This window comes from Silene latifolia, chromosome 3 (assembly GCF_048544455.1).
Source record: "Silene latifolia isolate original U9 population chromosome 3, ASM4854445v1, whole genome shotgun sequence".
Taxonomy (NCBI): domain Eukaryota; kingdom Viridiplantae; phylum Streptophyta; class Magnoliopsida; order Caryophyllales; family Caryophyllaceae; genus Silene; species Silene latifolia.
In genome coordinates this window covers 115,759,083-115,779,491 of record NC_133528.1, presented here as the reverse complement: position 1 = coordinate 115,779,491, position 20,409 = coordinate 115,759,083, and the positions used below count along the sequence as shown (strand labels likewise).

General features: G+C 43.1%; 3 protein-coding genes across 7 annotated transcripts; all 3 read left to right on the top strand.

Moving 5' to 3' along the window:
- Nucleotides 1-974: 974 nt before the first annotated feature.
- On the top strand, nucleotides 975-4,696 carry LOC141649543 (uncharacterized). Its single transcript, XM_074458230.1, has 5 exons — nucleotides 975-1,422; nucleotides 2,117-2,473; nucleotides 2,627-3,082; nucleotides 3,183-3,724; nucleotides 4,082-4,696. Exons 1-5 carry the CDS (start codon nucleotides 975-977, stop codon nucleotides 4,694-4,696), a joined length of 2,418 nt encoding a protein of 805 aa, XP_074314331.1.
- On the top strand, nucleotides 4,697-9,481 carry LOC141647883 (protein ROOT PRIMORDIUM DEFECTIVE 1). Of its 5 annotated transcripts, XR_012545884.1 has the most exons (4): nucleotides 4,698-6,335; nucleotides 7,139-7,549; nucleotides 7,624-7,689; nucleotides 8,212-9,481. XR_012545884.1 is itself a non-coding variant. In XM_074456249.1 (2 exons), exon 1 carries the CDS (start codon nucleotides 5,076-5,078, stop codon nucleotides 6,312-6,314), a length of 1,239 nt encoding a protein of 412 aa, XP_074312350.1. In that variant the 5' UTR covers nucleotides 4,697-5,075; the 3' UTR covers nucleotides 6,315-6,335; nucleotides 7,354-7,906. The 5 variants fall into 5 exon arrangements, 3 of the variants coding, with proteins under 3 accessions (XP_074312350.1, XP_074312351.1, XP_074312349.1); XR_012545883.1 differs by lacking the exon at nucleotides 8,212-9,481 and having other exon boundaries at nucleotides 7,624-7,906; XM_074456249.1 differs by lacking the exon at nucleotides 8,212-9,481 and having other exon boundaries at nucleotides 4,697-6,335; nucleotides 7,354-7,906.
- A 7,769-nt stretch (nucleotides 9,482-17,250) lies between these two features.
- LOC141649542 (uncharacterized) lies at nucleotides 17,251-19,694 on the top strand. Its single transcript, XM_074458229.1, has 3 exons — nucleotides 17,251-18,018; nucleotides 18,157-18,426; nucleotides 19,260-19,694. The coding sequence occupies exons 1-3, from the start codon at nucleotides 17,251-17,253 to the stop codon at nucleotides 19,692-19,694; spliced, it is 1,473 nt and encodes a 490-aa protein (XP_074314330.1).
- The last annotated feature ends 715 nt before the right edge of the window (nucleotides 19,695-20,409 follow it).

Genomic DNA, 20,409 nt, shown 5'->3' with positions numbered 1-20,409 from the left:
ATTAATTCGTCCAAGCTAACATTACATACATTTAATTAAATATAACTTATTATATTCAATTTACGAATTGACAGTTAATTCGTCTCAACTAATATTATTTAATCTTCATTAAATAATCGTCTCATCAACACATTGACTAACTGTTTAGTCATATAAGGCATCAATGTGATTACATTTCCATAACCACATCTCTCAAATACATCCTATAGGTGTGACCTTTAGGGACCAGTTGATCACCGCCATCTGTATGATAATAACGTCAAACTTTCTAGCAAGTCAACCGTTATTAGGTAATCGTTAATCAACTGATAAAATACGAAGTATACCCTTGTGAACCTTTAAGAGATTTATAAATGTTATCACACTAATTTGTGGAGGACACAAGCTCCAACACAATTTACATGGGATAATGGGCAAGCAGGCGAAGCTAATCGACAAAGTATGATTGATAGAGCGATGTGTACGGGTTCGTGGGCGGATTTATTTCCATACGCAAAGCTTATTCATTTAACTCGGAAATGGTCCGACCACGCACCTATTAAGCTGATTTTCGATAAGAGAGCCACGGGAATGTAGGTGAAAAAGAATTTTCGGTTTGAGCATATATGGCTTGGAGAGGAAGGCTGTGAGGATGCGGTCAGGTGTGGGGTTAATAAGGGAGGAGGAGTGCTGGGCGAATCTATAAAATGTTGTGCCCGTGAATTACAAGCGTGGAAAAAAACAAGCATAAGGAAAATTAGCAATTTAATTGAGCGTAAAACCAAGCAGCTGACCCGTCTGATTGAAGGGAGGGGCGGTCTGATGAGGAAGTAAGGAGGAGGAAGAAGCTCGTTGTTGAAATCGCTACACTTAGAAGGCAAGAAGAACAGTACTGGAGGCAAAGTTCAAGGGCGCTATGGTTACAAGATGGAGACCGCAACACAAAATTCTTCCATTTAAGAGCAGGGGAGAGGAAGAGAAATAATTATATCGGTATGCTTGTGGATGACAATGGGCTCGAACGTTCTGGTCATGATGAAGTCTCGGGGGTGGTCACGGATTACTTTAAGCAGCTGTTTACTTTGTCAAATCCGGGCAATTTCGATGACACGCTGGTTGGGCTGGAAGGGAGGGTTACGGACCGCATGAACGCAGGCCTAAGGCTTGAGTACCGAGAGGAGGAGGTTATTGAGGCTCTGAACCAAATGCACCCGCTCAAAGCTCCGGGACCGGATGGTATGAATGCTCTTTTCTTTCAGTCTTTTTGGCATATCATTGGGCCGGAGGTCATTAAAACCGTGCTTGGAATTTTAAGGGGAGAGCTGGACCCGGGTGAATTTAATAATACTAATATTGTCTTAACCCCGAAGAAAAAGGCACCGGATAAAATTAGGGATTTCCGACCTATTAGTCAGTGCAATGTGGTCTATAGACTTGGCAAAAGTATACTGAACCCGAAAAACCGATCAAAAATAACTGAATCGACACCTGACCGTACATCCAAAAGGTATAACTAAACTTCACCCCGAAACCCGAATCGACCTGAATTGATTCGAAATCGAACCGAATTTGTAATATCCGAAATAGACCCAAAATTGAATGAACCTGAACTATTTCAACCTGAATTGTTTTAATCTGAACCGATATATACCTGAACCGATTTCAACCCGTAGATTGATGACAGAAACCCAACATTGAAACACGAAATGACCCGAATGTACCTAGGCGTCACATCTAGGGTGTCTTTTTGTACATGAGTGTCACCTATTTGACGTCAATGAATTAATATTATATCGTAGTTATACAAAAAAAAAATTATTTATGACTTTTTAGAAAAAAATTATTCGTATTATATCCAATTATTGAATAAAGACCTAATCCCTTGACATCCGATCCGATTATGACCTGACTCGAATCTCATCTGCTCTGATATTAAATCGACTCGAACTTTATTTGCACCGATATTGACCCAACTCGAACCTGAACGATCCGAAATATCTACAACCGATTAAAAGTGAAAATTGAATCCAACCTGAATTGAGCTGAACTGAAATCGAAAAAAAAGATAAACCGAAATAACCCGATCCGAAAGAATCCGAATCGAAACTGATCCGATTGACCCGTTTGCCACCTCTAGTGGTCTACAAGCTTGTTGCTAAAGTTCTAGCCAATAGACTCAAGTTATTCCTTAGTGAGATCATCTCTGAGAACCAAAGTGCGTTCACCCCAGGGCGGCTTATTACTGATAATGTACTCATTGCTTTCGAGATGTTCCACCATATGAAAAATTCGAGACAAAATGATGGCTTTATGGCAGTTAAACTGGATATGGCTAAGGCCTATGACAGGGTTGAGTGGCGGTTTTTGCGACGAGTTTTGGATGTTATGAACTTTTACCGTGGATGGGTCTCTCGGGTAATGTCTTGCGTTCCATCCGTATCTTTTTCGGTTCTAATTAATGGAGTGCAGACCAGTGAGTTCCACCCTGAACGAGGTCTCCGGCAAGGGGACCCTCTATCGCCTTACTTATTTATCCTTTGTGCTGAGGCCCTTTCTAACCTAATGCGATGAGCTGTGGAACATGGGTCACTCCATGGCTTGCGGATTTCGAACTCAGCCCCTACTATTTCTCATTTGTTCTTCGCAGACGATAGTATTTTCTTCGTGAAAGCAACGGAGGATGAGGCTGAGATTGTGTCCGGTATTCTTAGGCGATATGAAGCTGCTTCGGGTGAACTTGTTAGTTTAGAGAAGACCACAGTGTCCTTTAGTAAATGGGTCCCTAGAGTGATGAGGGACAGGGTGCTCGACAAGCTTAGAGTTCGTGAAGTTGAGACGCAGGAACGGTATTTGGGCTTGCCCACGGTGGTAGGAAGATCAAAAAAAGTTCTTACTGATATTCTCCGTGACAAGCTCAGCAAAAGATTACAAGGGTGGCGTGGGAAATTATTGTCGAAGGCTGGTAGGGAGGTTCTTATAAAGGCAGTTGCCAATTCACTTCCTACCTATGTGATGAGTGTTTTCAAAATCCCGGCAACCTTTTGTAACGTCCTCCGTTCGATGGTGTCTCGGTTTTGGTGGGGTCATGGCGAAGGGAAGCGCGGTATCTCGTGGGTCTCTTGGAAGAACGATCTTGTGTCGGCCTAAATGTGTGGGAGGTCTTGGTTTCCGAGACTTTGAACTGCTCAACGATGCTCTCCTAGGGAAACAAGCGTGGCGGTTGGTGGCTGATCCGGAGTGTCTCTGGGCTCGGGTTATGAAAGCTAAGTATTACCACACGAGGGATTTTATGAATGCGGAAGTGGGGCAAAGGCCGAGCTATACCTGGCGCAGTATTATTGGTGCACGAGAGGTTTTGGAACGTGGTTTGCGAAGGAGGATAGGTGATGGTAGAGATACGCGTGTGTGGGGACAGCCGTGGGTCGAAGGGTGCCAAAGGGGGAAGGTAATCTCTCCATGTGGACCGGGGAACGAACTTATGTATGTGGCCGACTTACTCAAACCAGGAGGTAGGGGATGGGATGAGGAGATGCTAAACCGTTACTTTCTGCCCTTCGAAGCCAAACGAATTCTCAATATGCGAGTTAGTCCCAATATGCCGAGAGATGTGTGGTACTGGGGCCTGGAGAAGGATGGCGAGTACTCGGTGAAGTCTGCTTATGCGTGTTTGGTTGGGGATGCTAGTAACTCGGGGAGCTCGTCAAACTGGGAAAAGGAGAAGTGGTTGTGGAATCGGCTGTGGAAGGTTCGAGTATGGCCTCGCGTTAAACTATTCTTCTAGCAGCTGTGCAGTGGAGCTTTGGCAACCTTGGATAACATTGCAAGTCGAACTAGAGGTGAGTCTTCTTTATGTTGTTTTTGTCAATCGTTTTCCGAATCTTCTTGACACTTGTTTCGAGATTGCAGTGTGGCAAGGTGGGTGTGGAATGCTCTCGGTTTAGAGGGGAAGGGGACTGATGAGGGGTCGGGGACGGGGAATAGTACGCGTGATTGGGTGGAGGGTTGATGGGGGGAGCTTGAGGCGAGTGAGTATGGGGCCTTTATGATTGGGTGCTGGGCCATTTGGGAACACAGAAACAAGGTGGTTTTCGACGGAATGCAGGTGGAGCCGGATAGAGTAGTGCAACGGGTCAGGGACATCCTACAAGAAGAGAGTGGTAATGTGGGGTATGGTGAAGGCCGTGGAAGGAAGAGGGCGAAGGATACGAGTGGGGAGGAGCATGAAGGGTGGAGACCGGCTGCTGAAGGATATATAAAAATTAACGTGGATGCGGGGATCAAGGAGGAGGAAGGGGTTAGTACGGGAGCGGTGTGTCGAGATGTCCGGGGTAGGGTGTTGTGGGGATTAACAGTGGAACGTGATGTTGTTTGGGACCCTCGATTCGCGGAGGCAGCGGCTGTGTTGGATGGACTACAAGAAGCTCGGGCACGAGGATTTCAACGGGTAATGTTGGAGAGCGACTGTCTTCAAGTCATCGATGCGCTAAGGGAAAAACGCAATGGACGGAGCTCGTTTTCTCTTCTTATTGCTGATATTTTACATCTTTGTAATTCTTTTAGTTCGGTTATTTGGTCTCACACGAGTCGGATAAACAATATGGTAGCTCATGCTTTAGCTCATGTCTTTCCTAGGGTAGCTGGCAAAACTATTTGGTCGAATGTTTTACCTCCTGTTGCGGATTCTGCAGCAGCCTTTGATTTATCATTAATGAATTAATACCCTCCTCCGGGGTCTTTTCTCAAAAAAAGAAAGTACGTGAATTTCGTCTTTCACCTGCTTCCACCACACCGTCTCTCTCTCTGTATGACGACAAGCAACTGATTAACATAAAACAGTGATCGAGGTTGGTTATCCTTCTGTTCAATATCATAGTTTTCCAATGGATATGTATTAGTCTAGTGGTTGAGACTGAGATATTGTTGCCTGGGTTCGATCCTTCTACCCCTAGATTCTAATCCCCTTGTATTTTCGCGGCATTTCATCGAATATCTGGTGTGCATCTTTGCATTCCTCAGTTTCAATTCAATATATTTACTTTTCTTGAAATCTATTGAATTGTTTACAGTTGTTGTATCCCATTTTGCAATTTAATTTAATGGCAAATCAATTGGTGAAAAGGGTAGTGAAACCCTTAAATGGGTTCTGTATTAGCTGTAATTCAGTAGGGAGAGCAATTTCTACAGTGCAGTATGTTGCAATAAGGGCTAGAGACCCAACATTTGAGAAATATATGCATAATTACAAGAATTTAGTTAAAGTAGTTGCAATTCAAGACCTTATCCTTGCTAACCCTACTAGGGTTCCTCCTTCCGTCTCCGTTGATTTCTTGTCTAGGCTAGCTCAAAAGCTCCGTCTTAATCGTGGAGCCCCTTCCTTTCTTCGTAAATACCCTCACATTTTTGAGATTTTTTACAACCAGTCCAAGTCCATGCCTTTTTGTAAATTGACCGGGAAGGTGACGGAGATTTCCCAACTTGAGGCGGCTGCCATTAAGGAATCTTTGCCGTTGGTTGTCGAGAGATTGGTTCGGGTTTTGTCCATGTCGGAGTCCAAGTCAGTGCCATTGAGGGCGATTTTCAAAGTTTGGAGGGAATTGGGTCTGCCTGATGATTTTGAGGAGTCTGTCATAGCCCAAAACCCTCAGCTATTCTCGCTTTCTGATGGGAATGAGCCTAATACTCATGTTTTGAATCTCGCTCCTTCTTACCCTAGTGGCCATTTTACTTGTTCAATTGAGGATTGGCGGGTTATGGAATGTTGCAAGGAGGATTCTAAGGTTGATAGAACTGAGATTCGATATAGTTTTAAGCAAGGGTTTCCTCCGGGAATGAAATTGAGAAAAACTTTTAAGGCCAAGGTTAAGGAATGGCAGAGACAGCCATACATTGGACCGTATGAACAAGTGGGGGAGAAGAAGACAACAAAGAATGGAATGAAGATGCTTGAGAAGCGAGCTGTCGCAATTGTCCATGAGTTTATGAGTTTAACTGTGGAGAAAATGATAGAGGTGGAGAAGATTAGCCATTTCAGGAAGTGGTTTGGGATTGATTTAAATGTAAGGGATCTGTTTTTAGATCACCCAGGGATATTTTATCTATCGACCAAAGGCAAGAAGCATACTGTTTTTCTGAGAGAAGCCTATGAAAGGGGCCGCTTGATAAACTCAAATCCTGTTTACGAAGCAAGGATGAAGCTGCTTTATTTGGTTTTGTTGGGACGTCGTGGGTTGTTAACAGAGGCTCCCAAATCTGCAAACGAAGATGCTGATATTCAACAAAAGAGCGACGATCTGGTTTTGGTGTCATCAGTGATGAAGGATGTGGGCAAAGACTAGTGATGGAAGTACAGGTTTGAGGTATAATTCTCTCACTACCAACCCCAAGGACATTGTTTATCTAACTATCTAAGTGCTAAATTGTTCCGATGGTTTGAAAATTCTCCATAAGTTGATCATTCTAAGATCCGGAGATGAATGAATTTCGTACTTGAAATTGGCAAAATCACTTGCATCCAAAGGTGATTGGAGAGGCGTTTCTTGTATTATCGAACTGTATATCACATCTATTTGAAAACTTTTCCTGGCAATCCAGCCTTTGAATTAACAAAGGAGATTTTTCACTAGCATAGTTACATTGCAAGACTATTTAAATTCCTTTGTTTTAGCCAACAATTTACATCCTTGTAAAAGTGCTTCCATTGTGAAGATTTCATCAATGACACTAAACGGGAACTTAGGATGTTTACTTCACCAAAAAGAGTAGTCAGAACAATGCTAAGAGAAACATGAAACTACAGGTTGACCATAGAGTGTGAAACTAGATCACTTGATCCTTGGTAGAACATTAAAGGGATGTTACACGTTTGAATATCTGTGGATGTATTTTAGATGGAGACTAGAAGAGCATAAAGGTTGATGATCACACTCTTTTTCACGGTTGTGAAATAATCAATCATCCTTCTGCAGTGTGTCTTTCGTTGAATGTTTTTAGTGATTGTAGCAAGCTTTGGGAATTATTTATTTGCTGATGCACTAGGAGTGTAGGATCACGAGTTGATTTAAGTGTGCTTAGACTGTTTGTCTAAGTGTTCGTTTAAGTGGGAAAAAAAAAGGAATTGCAATTCATAGGAATTACTAAACTGCTAGGTTGTTTGGTTCAGGACGTAGAATATGCGTGTCAGAAGAAATCCAATTCTTCCAAAGTAGAGGGCGTGGCTTACCTAGTTCCCTATGTAAAATGGCGATTTTTGTGGAGTTCCACTTCTAGTGCTCAACCAAGCAATTTATCCGTTCATGTGGAACAAGATAAGACATTGTAACTATGGTGAACCAAACGATCCTGAGCACATTTGTTTTCCTTACTTTGCAACAGCAGAGGTTGCACAAGCCGTTGGCAAGTCAAACCAGAAGCACACTTGGGCAACAGAGAGCTAACGTGGAAGGTGTAATTTGCATGCAAAATGAGGCTGATACTTAGTGATTGGCAATGTGAAAATGAATATGAATTGGTAGACTACAGTGACCTGAACGGATGAATAATTTCCTTCCAAACGTAGTCATCACTCATCATGGTATTTGTCCTGCAATTGCAATTCTTCACGGTTCAGTTCAATGATGGATTGACTAATACATTTAATATATGCAGCTTCATGTATCCTTCTGGAGACTTGCACTCGTCTTGATGCTTGCTGTCAAATTAGAGGCGCTGCTGGTGAGGATATCTTACTATTCTTCTATCTTGTAACACTCTTTTTTTTCGTTCTTTTTAACCTCCTGCCCCATTCTACGATTATCCTTTCTATGGGGTAAATTTTTCAATGCCTTGTGATGTTTTTCTTTTTACTGGATATGCGCCATGTTGTATAATTGGTGCTAGTGTTTATTTAACTTCCTTTAATTTGTTAACTAGTTGCGTACCCAACCCTTGACCTATGTCCAAGCAGGCGCCCTCGAGGGCCGGCTGTCTTTCGAGCACTTCTTTCTATGACGTTTCTACTTTTTCTGGAAAACCGGTTTCGGACCATTAGCTAAACCCTTTCTGACCCTGCCGGCAAAGACTGGAAATTCTGTTAAAAACGGATTTTTTTCCCTTCTGCCGGCACTGAGCCCTTTCTCGCCGTTCTATTTACTAAGGCGGACTGTAGGCAGTCTGGGCTTATTATACGCCTATACGGCAGCAAAAAAAATTCTTTTGTCTTCTCTTGCTATTTACTGTCGATTATTGTCTTACAAGATGGGGAGTTAGACGGAGATGTGGCTCACAGAATTAAAGCGGGATGGTTGAAATGGAAGAGTGCTTCAGGGTTTCTATGCGATAAAGATATGCCTCAAAGATTAAAGGGAAAATTTTATCGCACGGCAATTAAGCCTGCCTTACTTTACGGTTCCGAGTGTTGGGTCGTGAAACATTGTCACATTCAAAAGATGAGTGTGGCAGAGATTCGCATGTTGAGGTGGATGTGCGGACATACAAGGAAAGATCGGTTAAGGAATGAGGTGATTAGGGAAAAGGTAAAAGTGGCGCCAATAGAGGGCAAGATGATGGAAAACCGACTAAGATGGTTTGACCATGTGAGAAGGGGACCTATGGACGCACCAATTAGGAGGCTGGAGACTTGGAGAACAGAAAAGGTCCTAGAGGTAGAGGAAGACCCAGCCAGACATGGTTGAGAGTGATAGAGCACGATATGAGATTTCTGGGGCTTGAGGAGAGTATGGTGACGGAGAGGGCACAATGGAGGGAAAGGATACATGTGGATTTTTAGTATTTTTTTTTTTTTTTTTTTTTTTTGACATATTTAGTGTTTTTATTTAATTTAAAGAAATTAAATTATTTATTCTTCTCTCCTTTATTACACTTTTTTACCAACCACTTTCTTATAGATTTTACTTGGTTCATTCCGGATCCTTAATTCTATTTCGGTTTTTAAAAATCGTTTTTAATCTTTTCTCTCGATTTAAATTTTAAGTTTTATAAAAGAAATCCGGAATTCGATTTTAAAACCCCTACGTTTACCTTGACTTTCCTTTACATTTTCGTTCTTCCTTTTGTTTTTCATTTTCCCTTTTTTTTTCTTCGCATTTTGAGGCGTGCGTTCACCCATGAACGGTTCGAAAGGATGATTCATGTCAGCCGACCCCAAATTATTTTGGGATTAAGACTCTGATGTTGTTTACGTGTTTGTTGTATTGTCTTACAACACGCTACAAAGCCTAAATTTCTAGTAAGGTTCTGCTTTTACTTCCCCGATGCTCATAATCACACGGCTCGTGAGCTTGAAGATTAAATCCCGGAATAGAAAATGATGATTGTATTCGTTAACTTAGTTGTACATGTCTTATATACCACCAGAGAATTCACTTTATGTCTGTGTACAATTATCAATTATTCACGAATTGTAATTTGAGTTTGAGTTTCTTGAATAAGCAAGAGGAATTTGATATATTTGTTGAGTGCTTGCCGTAGGTGTTTGTCGATAGAATTTACTCTTTGACTTTAACACTCCTCTCTTTAGGTAATCACCCCCTCCAGGCTCTCTCCAAAATGTAAACTGAATAAAATACTATTTTGTCTAAGTTATTTATTTACCTTTTTATATTCATTGTGTTTTGTAGTCACATGTGTCATGGCCTTTTTAAGGGCTTATCTTATGAACTTAGCCCAAATTTGTTTCTTATGGAGTTTTGAAATCCCTAACTTATAAGAAAATTATTTTTCTTTGTTTTTCATTAGATTTGTTTTCGATTATATCTATCTCTTGTTAGTGTCGTATAACATTCTATTATTGAATTATTCTTTTCTTTCAAAAAAAAGATATTACAATAATATGATAGACAAAATAATTAAATTGAGGTAAGATTTAGTACTTATTATATTAAAATAATAAATTTATTTTTGCGACATTTTAAGGAATTTTACATAAACTTCCATGGAGTTTATTAAGACTCTACGTTTTTGCACTTTCAGTTCCGTTTAATTTTGTTAAATTATTTTCATTTGAAATAACAAGCAGAGCTTTTTTTTTTTTTTTTTTTTTTTTTTTTTTTGACGAGGGGTTGAATCCCCCCGGGCACATGCAATACCCTGCAAACCACGTGTGCCATGTAAGACATCCTTTAGGATGACAGGTAACCGCAGCACTCCCGTGTAGGGAGTCGAACCCGGGACCTCTCAATTCGTTGTCATTGCAACGCTTTGAGGCACTCCCGAACTCCACTACACCTAAGCCACTTTGGTTAACAAGCAGAGTTTAAGGTTAGTGAAATGAATGTCGTATTTAATCCATGGAAGAATGTAAATGACAGTCGAAAAATGCGAGGTCTTGTGAGTTATGACTAGAGCTGGCAAGTCTGACCCGACCCGAGTGACCCGACCCGAACCCGAGCAAACCCGACCCGAACCCGAAAATATTGTGACCTGAAACCGACCTGACCCGACCCGATGACGACCCGTAACCCGACACGACCCGATTATCAGTGACCCGAACCGGACCCTGACCCGACCCAATACTGACCCGATTAAATTGATGACCCGATAATTATTAAGCTTAATTTTGATCAAAATGTAAGTGATTTTGTGTTTAAATTGATATCTTTGACTTAGTAATGAATTAATTAAACCAAATAATAAGTTAAAAAATAAATTTAATGGTAAAAAATTATAGTAATGCGATTAAGTTACCGGACCCGATAATGACCCGACCCAAACCCAACCCGACCCTATACATCATTCGACCCGAAATGACCCGATCCGATAACAACCCGAACCCGACCCGACTCGACCCGAAAGGGTATGTTGACCCGATATGACCTGAACCCGATATGACCCGACCCGACGTGACCCGACCCAAACCCGACCCGACTAACCCGATTACCACCTCTAGTTATGACGTTGGCCTAGATTTATATGATCCATCGATTTATATTATAATCGCATGGGTTGCTTCGTGCGTCTTTTAATTACGTTCACTTAAAAATCACGTCCACAGCTAATTAATTATCACCTAGTACACATTTTAAAATAAAAACATAAACCCATGGGTGGAATCACAAATTCTCATTTGTGATGGCAATATGTTTGTGACGGATACCGTTTCTTCTCACAAATGACCCATAAAAAGGTGAGTAGGGAAGCACATGGGGGTGCCCCACCTTATCCCCTCTCTCTTTTTGTGAGAGATCACAAGCTTGTGACGGGATTAGCCCGTCACAAGCAAGACTAGTTGGGGTGGAATAAGGCAGAGCAGATCCTCTGCCCCATTTCACGTCTCATCTTATGTCTCACCACCTCTCTTAATGACACATTAGCACTTTAATATACTCTCTCCTATTCTTAATAACCCTCCCTATTCATGGAGGGCACGAGAATTAAAGGAGAGGAGTATTATATGGTAAAGTATTGTAGTGGGGTAGGAGATTGGAGAGAGGTAAGATATTGTGTGATTAAAATAAGTATTGTTGTGGAGTAAGTTGATTAAAATAAGTATTTTTATGAGGTAAAATGATTAAAATAAGATAAAGTATGAGTTTTGTGGGGTATTGTTGTGGGGTGGGGTGATTAAAATAAGTATAAAAGTTTACCAAATAAGAAAATAGGGAGAGTATTGTGAATAAACGAAAAAGAAAATAGAGAGAGTTATTTAGAATAGGAGGGAGTATAATATTACCATTTTTATTATTTCAAGTGTGACTTAAGGCAATGGAATACAAAATGGGACATAAAAGTGGGACAAGTAATCTCTACTAGAAATAAGGGGAAATCATGTGATCATGTTCGAAATTATTTATGACAGTCTAATATTATGCTTTACTAAGTTAGAGATGATGACTATATCTTGAGATTTACCCCGTGGATTAAAATGATCACTAATATTATTTGCATTTTTTTTTTTGAAAAATTCACGCGATAGTTTCAAACAAATGATTGCAATAAAGGGTATATAAAAAATCTTAAGAATTAATTTTTGTAATTATAAACAATTGGAACAATGGTTTTCTAATGTGCCTTTAAACAATTGGAACAATATGTTATGCCTTGTATCTTTAGCCTGTTTTAGAGAGTATGCGAGCGTGCCACTTCAAAAAAAAAACAATTTTGAACACTTATGGAAAGGACTCAAAAAGGAGTTAGTACTCCTATTAGCTATTGCTAAATGATTTTAGAATAAATTTTTCCTAGACGTACATATGATGTAAACGTAAGTCGTGAGCAAGCCCATATATGTGTGATTGTTTTCTCTTTTTGGTGCGAATATATGTGTGATCGTGTGAATGTGTCTAATTCAAACATTATACGTCTCATTTCAGAGGACTTATTCCGTCTAAAGACTTCAAATAAGCTTTATGTGACCATTTTGATGGTCAGATGTGACCATTTTCAAACGGTCACATTTTTATGTTACTGTTAGGGATAAAAATTGTATTTTATCACCTGTGACATGGCACCGTATTATTGGCAGAAAAAGTGGCAAGTAAACTAGGCGATGTGGCGTATGGTTATTGGAAGATGGGAAGAAAAGACGATTGGTGATGTGGCACAAAGGGGACCGTGGGGATTAAAGAGTGAACAAACACAAATTAGCAAATAAAAAGCACACGTGCAAAATACGGCCACCAACCAAGTCAATCAACAACTCCCTATTCTTTAGGGGTTGTCCTGGTATTCAGGAACAGAAGCAGAAAACCCTAGGTCTGATTCCAGCAACTATTTAAGGGCGAGAAGATCAACACTCAAGGCACTCATCAGTACTCTCGAGCAACACTTCACTCCTCAAAATCCATCTATAATTGGCAATATTTCTCTAGCAACATAACACTTGTATTTCCTTACTTGTTCACAAAATCTTGATTATAGTGCAAAAGTTGGCGGGATTCCGACTCCCCCCGCGGTTGTTCCCACACCGGGTTTTCCGCGTCACCAAAAATCCTCCGTGTCATTCTCTTCGTTTGTCTTTATTTCGTCGTTCCTATCATTTGCATTTTAACCATAATTGGCATTTAGAATACTCACTATCACTCACATAATTAATTCATAATCGGTAATTTTTTACCAAAACAGTTTGGCGCCCACTGTGGGACATAGTGATCATTTTCTATAGCCAAATCTCGCAAAACCGAACCAGGCGTCACAATATCTAGGACCAGCCTGAATCCTTCCAGCAGTCAGAGCATGTCATCCCTGTCTTCTGGAGCAGGACCTATTCCTGCATCTGCAGGACCAGTAAGTGCATCTCCAGCGTCCAGTCAGATGACCCCCGTCAGCATGTCGCCCAGAACCATGCTTCCGCGTCTGCCTCTGAAGCCACCACAGATACCCAAAGCAGCCGGCGCACCCAGTCAGTCCAAATCCAGTAGGGAAAGAAGCCCTAGAAGAGGTGAAACTGTATCCAGAAGCCAGACCCAGAAAGGCTCAAGCGCAGAAGTTCTCCGAAGCAGAGGATCTCCAGCGCTTGATCCGATGCAGGTGATGATTCAGGGGATGGACACTCTGCGTCGGGCCGTTGAGGATCTAAGGAAGGACAACCAGAACCTGATTGCTCAGATCGTGACAGCAGTCCAGCTCAAACCAGCATTAGCACCAGAGGCTCTGACCAGAACCAGCGGTGGAGGATCGAGTCGATCAATTCCATCAGAACTAGTCACCAGACTGGACCTTACAGGAGTAGCACCCAACGAACCAATTGAGCCCATAGGATTGGGATGCCTATCATTTGATAATCCACCCAGTCTGCAGCAGACAACAGGTAACGCTTTGTTTAGCACCCCATCAGGATCTGACCTACCACCCTTTTCAGGTACCCCCGCACACCAGACATCAGGATGGCAATCTGGACATGTCATCAATGCAGCAATTCCATCCTGCAACCGACACCGGTGGAGCCTGGATCGAGGATTACAAAGAGACACCAGGATGGCGGCCGATCCATAATCGGTGCGACACCGAAGAACCATCATCCAAAGACCAAGCCAATTTTCTGGAGCGCCTTGGCTAGGTGGTACACCGGCTGGTTCTTTTCCACCTGTTTCTAACCCTCTTGCGGGAGCAGGTAATTCGTTGGAGCAGCAATACCAGGAGCTGAGGGAGCTGATGTATAGGATACCAGGCGTAGCCCGTCCGTTGGAGAAAGCAGCCAGAGACAGCTACGCGGACTCACCTTTCGTGGATGACATAGCCCTAATCGGTGTCCCTAAAGGATGTGTGCCTCCAGCCATGACGCTCTATGACGGAACCACAGACCCACTTGACCATATCAACCACTACAAGCGTAAAATGATGGTGATAATCGCAAATCGGATCTCTAAAGGAAGCTTGTATGTGCAAGGGATTCGGATCAACCACTGTCGGGAGCGACCTGCAGTGGTTCGTCGGCCGCCAAACAAGAGCATATCCAAACCTTCGCCGACCTAGTCAACGCCTTCAACCAATAGATTCGCAAAGCGGAGAAGCGGAGAAGCAGACCAGTGACCTCTACCGGATAGTGCAAGGGTTCGAGGAGTCCACCCGTGATTACTTGAATAGGTTCAACAAGGAGAAGGTGGCTATCCCAAGATGTGATATAGCAACCGCTATACAAGCCTTCCGCCGAGGACTACACCAGGATTCAAATCTTTACAAGGATCTGACGAAGCACCTTTACACCACCTTTGAGGAAGTATAGACAAAGGCAATTGCTATCATGAGATTGGAGGAAGACTCTACACCAATCAGAGGCATTTATGATTCAGACCCAGTATCCAGAAAAGCTCCGGTAGAAAAGAGAAGTGAAAGTCCCAAACCCTACAGCAGAAGCGTGAATAGAGTTTCTGGAAATTCTGAAGGAAAGAGCGAAGCAGATCTGCCTCCGAAAGAAAGTGAGTATGGTTTTACTACCAATATTGCAGGACTATTCAAAGCCTTGAAGGAGCTAGGACGCAGAGTCAGATGGCCAAAACTTCTAGAAGGAAACCCCAGCAGCAGAAAGGACACAGGCAAGAAGTGTGAGTTCCACGGCAGCAACACCCACGACACCTATGAATGCCACTCCCTCAAAAAGGAAGTCAAATTCCACTATGATCAAGGAAACATGGATCACCTCCTACCCAGAAACACAACCAGAGTAAACTCAGCAGATCAAGTTCTGCCATCTCCTTCTCCTCAATGCACTAGAACTGTGAATGTTATTACAGGTGGATCGGAGCTGTGTGGGCTGACATATTCAGCAGCAAAGAGGGACGCAACCAAAACTAAAGGAGACAGACCAGAAAATTCCTGCAGGATCAACCGCCAGAATCTGCCATCAGTCACCTTTGACGAAACAGATGCAGGGTCTGCTCCAGAACAGCACCACGATGCCCTAATCATCACGCTTCCCATAGGAAATTGCGAGTTGAAAAAGATCCTGGTGGATACTGGAAGCTCCATCAACCTGATCATGTTAGAGACACTCAAAGGCATGGGATTCACCGAGAAAGATCTAGCAAAGAAGGCGGTCCCTTGGTTGGTTTCAGTGGCGAAACAAGGCACTCCCTAGGAGAAATCGTCACCCTAACCTATGCCGGAGGTGTAAACAAGCAGGTAAGGTATCTGGTTATTGACGGACCCTCTACTTATAATGTGATCCTTGACAGGCCCTGGATCCACGAGATGAAAGCAATTCCCTCAACGTACCACCAATGTCTGAAGTTTCCAACACCTTAGGGGGTGCAAGAGATACGTAGGGACCAGGAAGAAGATAAGGATTTCTATAAAGTGGCTCTGAAGTCAACAACCAGCTCGCCTGCATAGCGATTCTGAAACCAAAGACATCCAGGACGAGTACATTGAGCCTCGGCGGGCGGAGTGCGACGAAGTCATCCCGACGCTGTTGCATCCGAATCGAATCGTGCTCATTGGATCTGAATGTACAAGTAACATTCGCAGAGAACTCGTTCGATTATTAAAAACTAACATGGATTGTTTTGCTTGGTCACATGATGATATGATAGGGATAGACCCAAGTGTGTTAACTCACAAGCTAAGTGTGGATCCAAGCTATAAACCTGTGCAGCAGAAAAGAAGAACGTTTGTTTCTGAAAGGAACCGGGTCATAAACCAAGAAGTAGATAACTTGCTTGCTGCAGGAAAAATTCGAGAAGTAAAATATCCAGAATGGTTGTCTAATGTGGTGGTGGTTCCAAAGAAGAATGGCAAGTGGAGGCTCTGCGTCGATTTCACGGATTTAAATAAAGCTTGCCCAAAGGATCCATTCCCGCTACCACACATAGAGTAGGCAATGGGCCGTGCTGGGCCGACCCATCGTGCCTTCCCCCAAAACTGGCCCGGCCCAGGCACGGATATTGGGCTTCTCTGGCCGTGCCGTGCCAGGCCCACTGATCCAAACCTACGCCGCGGCCCGCTCAAGGCACGGCCATTTTCGTGCTCGGGCCGTGCCTGGCCTATGGGCTTTTCGTGCCTTGTCCGTGGGCCGGCCCATGTGCTTTAATATTTTTTTTTATTTAAAAAAAAACGTTATATAATTGATATATTTTTAGTACGTTTTGTTTAATAGATGATGATTAATGGTTTAAATATATATTTTATTAAATTTTAATGTACTTTTTGTTTAATAAATGATAATTAATGGATTAAATATTAATGTACTTTTTGTTTAATAAATAATGATCAACGGGTCATTCTTCGTGCCAGGCCGTGCCAACCCCGTCGTGCCTTATGCGTGCCGGGCTCCACCGTGCCTGGGCCGTGCCGTGCCTAGGCACGGATTTCTGAAGAAAATCGCGTCGGAGCCCGTCTCAAGCCCAGTCGTGTCGTGCCCGTGCTTCCTCGATTTTCTCGCCGGGCCGTGTCGTGGACCGTGCCTGGCCGTGCCGCCCACCGGCCCGCGACCCTTTATGCCAACTCTAACCACACATAGACACCATGGTAGATGCTACTGCGGGTCATGAGATGCTAACATTCCTGGATGCCTGAAGCGGATATAACCAGATAAAGATGCACCCGAGTGACCAGGAAAAGACGGCATTCAGATCTGAGAGAGGTATTTATTGTTATAATGTCATGCCTTTTGGACTGAAAAATGCAGGATCTACCTATCAGAGGCTGGTAAACATGATGTTTAAAGAACAAATAGGCCAAACTATGGAAGTATACATAGACGATATGGTTGTCAAATCGAAGCAGGCTTCGCAACACCACCAGCACCTGGCAGAAACTTTCAATACCCTCAGGAAATACCAAATGAAGTTGAATCCTACAAAGTGAACCTTTGGAGTATCCAGTGGAAAATTTCTGTGGTATATGGTGACCCAGAGGTGGATAGAGGCCAGCACTGAACAAATCAAAACAATTCTGCAGCTGGAGTCACCACAGGAACCGAAAGACGTCCAGCGCCTGACTGGAAGAGTGGCAGCCCTAAACAGATTCATATCCAGATCCTCGGACAGATGCAGGCTGTTTTATGATGTACTTAGAAAGAGCCAAAGATTCGAATGGACGGAAGAGCATGAGAAAGCATTTCAGGAGCTGAAACGTTATCTCAGCACCCCACCACTTCTGTCAAAACCAGAACCAGGAGAGCCACTATTCCTGTACCTGTTAGTCACAAAAGCAAGCGATCGGTGCAAGATTAGTACGAGAGCGGGAAGGATCACAAAGACCCAAAGATATTACATCAATAAGTCTCTGCTTCCAGCAGAGACCAGGTACACGTCCCTAGAAAAACTTGTCCTCGCACTAGTTACTGCATCCCATAAATTGCGTCCCTACTTCGAGTCTCATACAATTTCTGTGATAACTAATTATCCTCTTAAGACCATCATGAGAAAACCAGAATTGTCAAGGAGGATGGCTAAATGGTCCGTGCACTTGAGCGAATACGATTTGAAGTTTGAACCTCGTACGGCCATAAAGTCCCAGGCTCTGGCAGACTTTGTGTCTGACTTCTGCCCATCTCTCCAGACCCAGGCAGAACAGGACATTCTGAGTCTGGAAGAATACAAAGGGGAACAAGTATTGGAGCTACATGTGGATGGAGCCTCCAATGCCAAAGGAGCAGGAGTAGGACTGGTCCTCAAGTCACCCTAGGGAGATCTCATAGTCCAGGTCGTGCGATGTGAATTCAAGGCCACAAACAACGAAGCAGAATATGAGGCATTGATCCTGGGTCTGAAGCTGGCTCTGGATCTGAAAATCAGACACTTCCAGGTTTGCAGTGATTCTAAGCTTATCGTTAACCATGTTAATGATTGTTATGAAGCCAGGGATCCCAGGATGATGGCATACCTAGACATAGCAAAGGAGCTGAAAATCAGATTTGCCACGTTCAACATCAAGCAAATCCTCAGGGACCAGAATGCAGAAGCAGACGCATTAGCCACCCTGGGGGCAACCTTAAAAGCAGGAACCATCTCCACGATACCAATTGTCCACGTGCTGGAGCCAGCAACACTAAAATCTCAAATAGAAGCAAAAATGGTGTGCAAAGCACCACCAGAAGAAAATACTTGATCGGAGGAAACCATACCTAGACTGGCTGCAGAATGATATCCTGCCAGCATATAAAAAGGAGGTAAGGAGCTTCAGAATGAGAGCATCCAGATTCATACTAATTGATGGTGTTCTATTCAGGAAATCCCTCGCTGGACCCTACCTCAGATGCCTGGATCGGGAAGAGTCTCGGGCTGTTTTGCATGCTCTCCACAGTGGAGAATGTGGAAACCATGCAGGGGGCAGGAGCCTGTCCAACAAGGCACTGAGGCAGGGATACTTCTGGCCCACAATGCGCAAAGATGCCATGGAATTCGCAAAAAGATGTGACGCTTGTCAGAGGCACGTCCACGTTAGCCACCAGCCAGTAGAGCCTCTGCATCAGGCTATCTCGCCATGGTCCTTCATGAAGTGGGGAATGGACATCGTGGGACCATTACCCAGAGCACCAGGAAACAAAGTCTATATGCTCGCCATGACGGACTACTTCTGCAAATGGATAGAAGCAGAATCATCCTCCCAGTTACGAAAACCCGGTGATATCTTTCATTAAACGCAATATCATATGCAGGTTTGGCATTCCATCTGAGATTATATGTGATAATGGGTCCCAATTTATTGGAAATAAGACAGAAGCTTTTTGTGCTAGGTGGAATATCTCGTTGCAGAAATCTACTCCTAGGAACCCCCAGTCCAACGGACAAGTCGAATCCAGCAATAAGATTATCATCGAAAAAATGAAAAAGAAGTTGGAGGAGATTGGGGGCAAATGGGTAGAAGAGCTACCTCTGGTTCTCTGGGCTGACAGAACCACACCCAAGGTTGCAACGGGACAAACTCCCTTCAGCCTGGTGTTCGGAGCAGAAGCAGTCATCTCATCCGACGTTAGGGTCCCAACCCACAGATATGGATGTATAGCAGAAGATCGGAATCAGGTGGAAATGGCAAGCAGTCTGGACATGATAGATGAACTCAGAACCAGCGCCCAGATCAGGATGGCTTACTACCGGCAGACTGTGGCTAGAAGCTATAACAAGAATGCAAAATTAAGAACCCTGCAGGTAGGAGATTTGGTCCTGAGGAAAGTCTTGCAGAATATCAAGAACCAGCAAGCGGGAAAATTCGCCTACAACTGGGAGGGGCCATACCAAGTGGAGAGCACAGTTGGAAATGGAGCCTACCGACTCATGACTATGGAAGGGCAAATGATTCCCAGATCCTGGAATATCACCCACTTGAAAAAGTATTTCACTTAAGTCACCAGCATGGTCAGCAACTGGGTACTCAGCCTACCAGATATAGCTCAGCCAGGTTCTAGATATTGCTTTAAATATTTTTCTGTCTCTAAATATTTTTCTGTCTCTAAATATTCTCCTGACTCTGAATATTTTTCTGGTTCTAAATGTTATTTCTGAATTCAACATTTCTGGTTCTGAAACCACCTTATTTGTATTTTAATTCTAATAAATTTTAAGTTACAAAACCACTTTGAATGTTTTAAGTATAGAATCCCTTTTTATTTCTTTCAAATAAATGGCCAAGTGAATAAAATGCAAACTAATCTGGCAGAGTCTGTATTCATTACAGAAGGCGTGTATCCGTGGCTAAGCACGTATAACCGGGACAACCAGCCTCCCGCGATGCATTAGCACCCACGCAAGTCTGGCTCCTCTGGAAGAGTGGGCATACTAGACCCCTTAGCCAGCAATCAAACATCGATGGCCAAACAAACGACGTGCATGCACAAATCAAAGCACCAGAAACGGTACGCCACAAAGATATATCCACCAGAAAATACTTAAGTTCAAAAGAAAAATACGTCTGGCACCAGAACCAGATCAAAATACATCAAACTGTTCAAAATAAAACTGAAATGTTACGCCCCGCAAGGCCAAAAACTAACTAAGCATGGTAAAAGTCTTTCAGACGCAGAAAAAGCTAATCTATGTCAATGTGATCCACAACCACAGA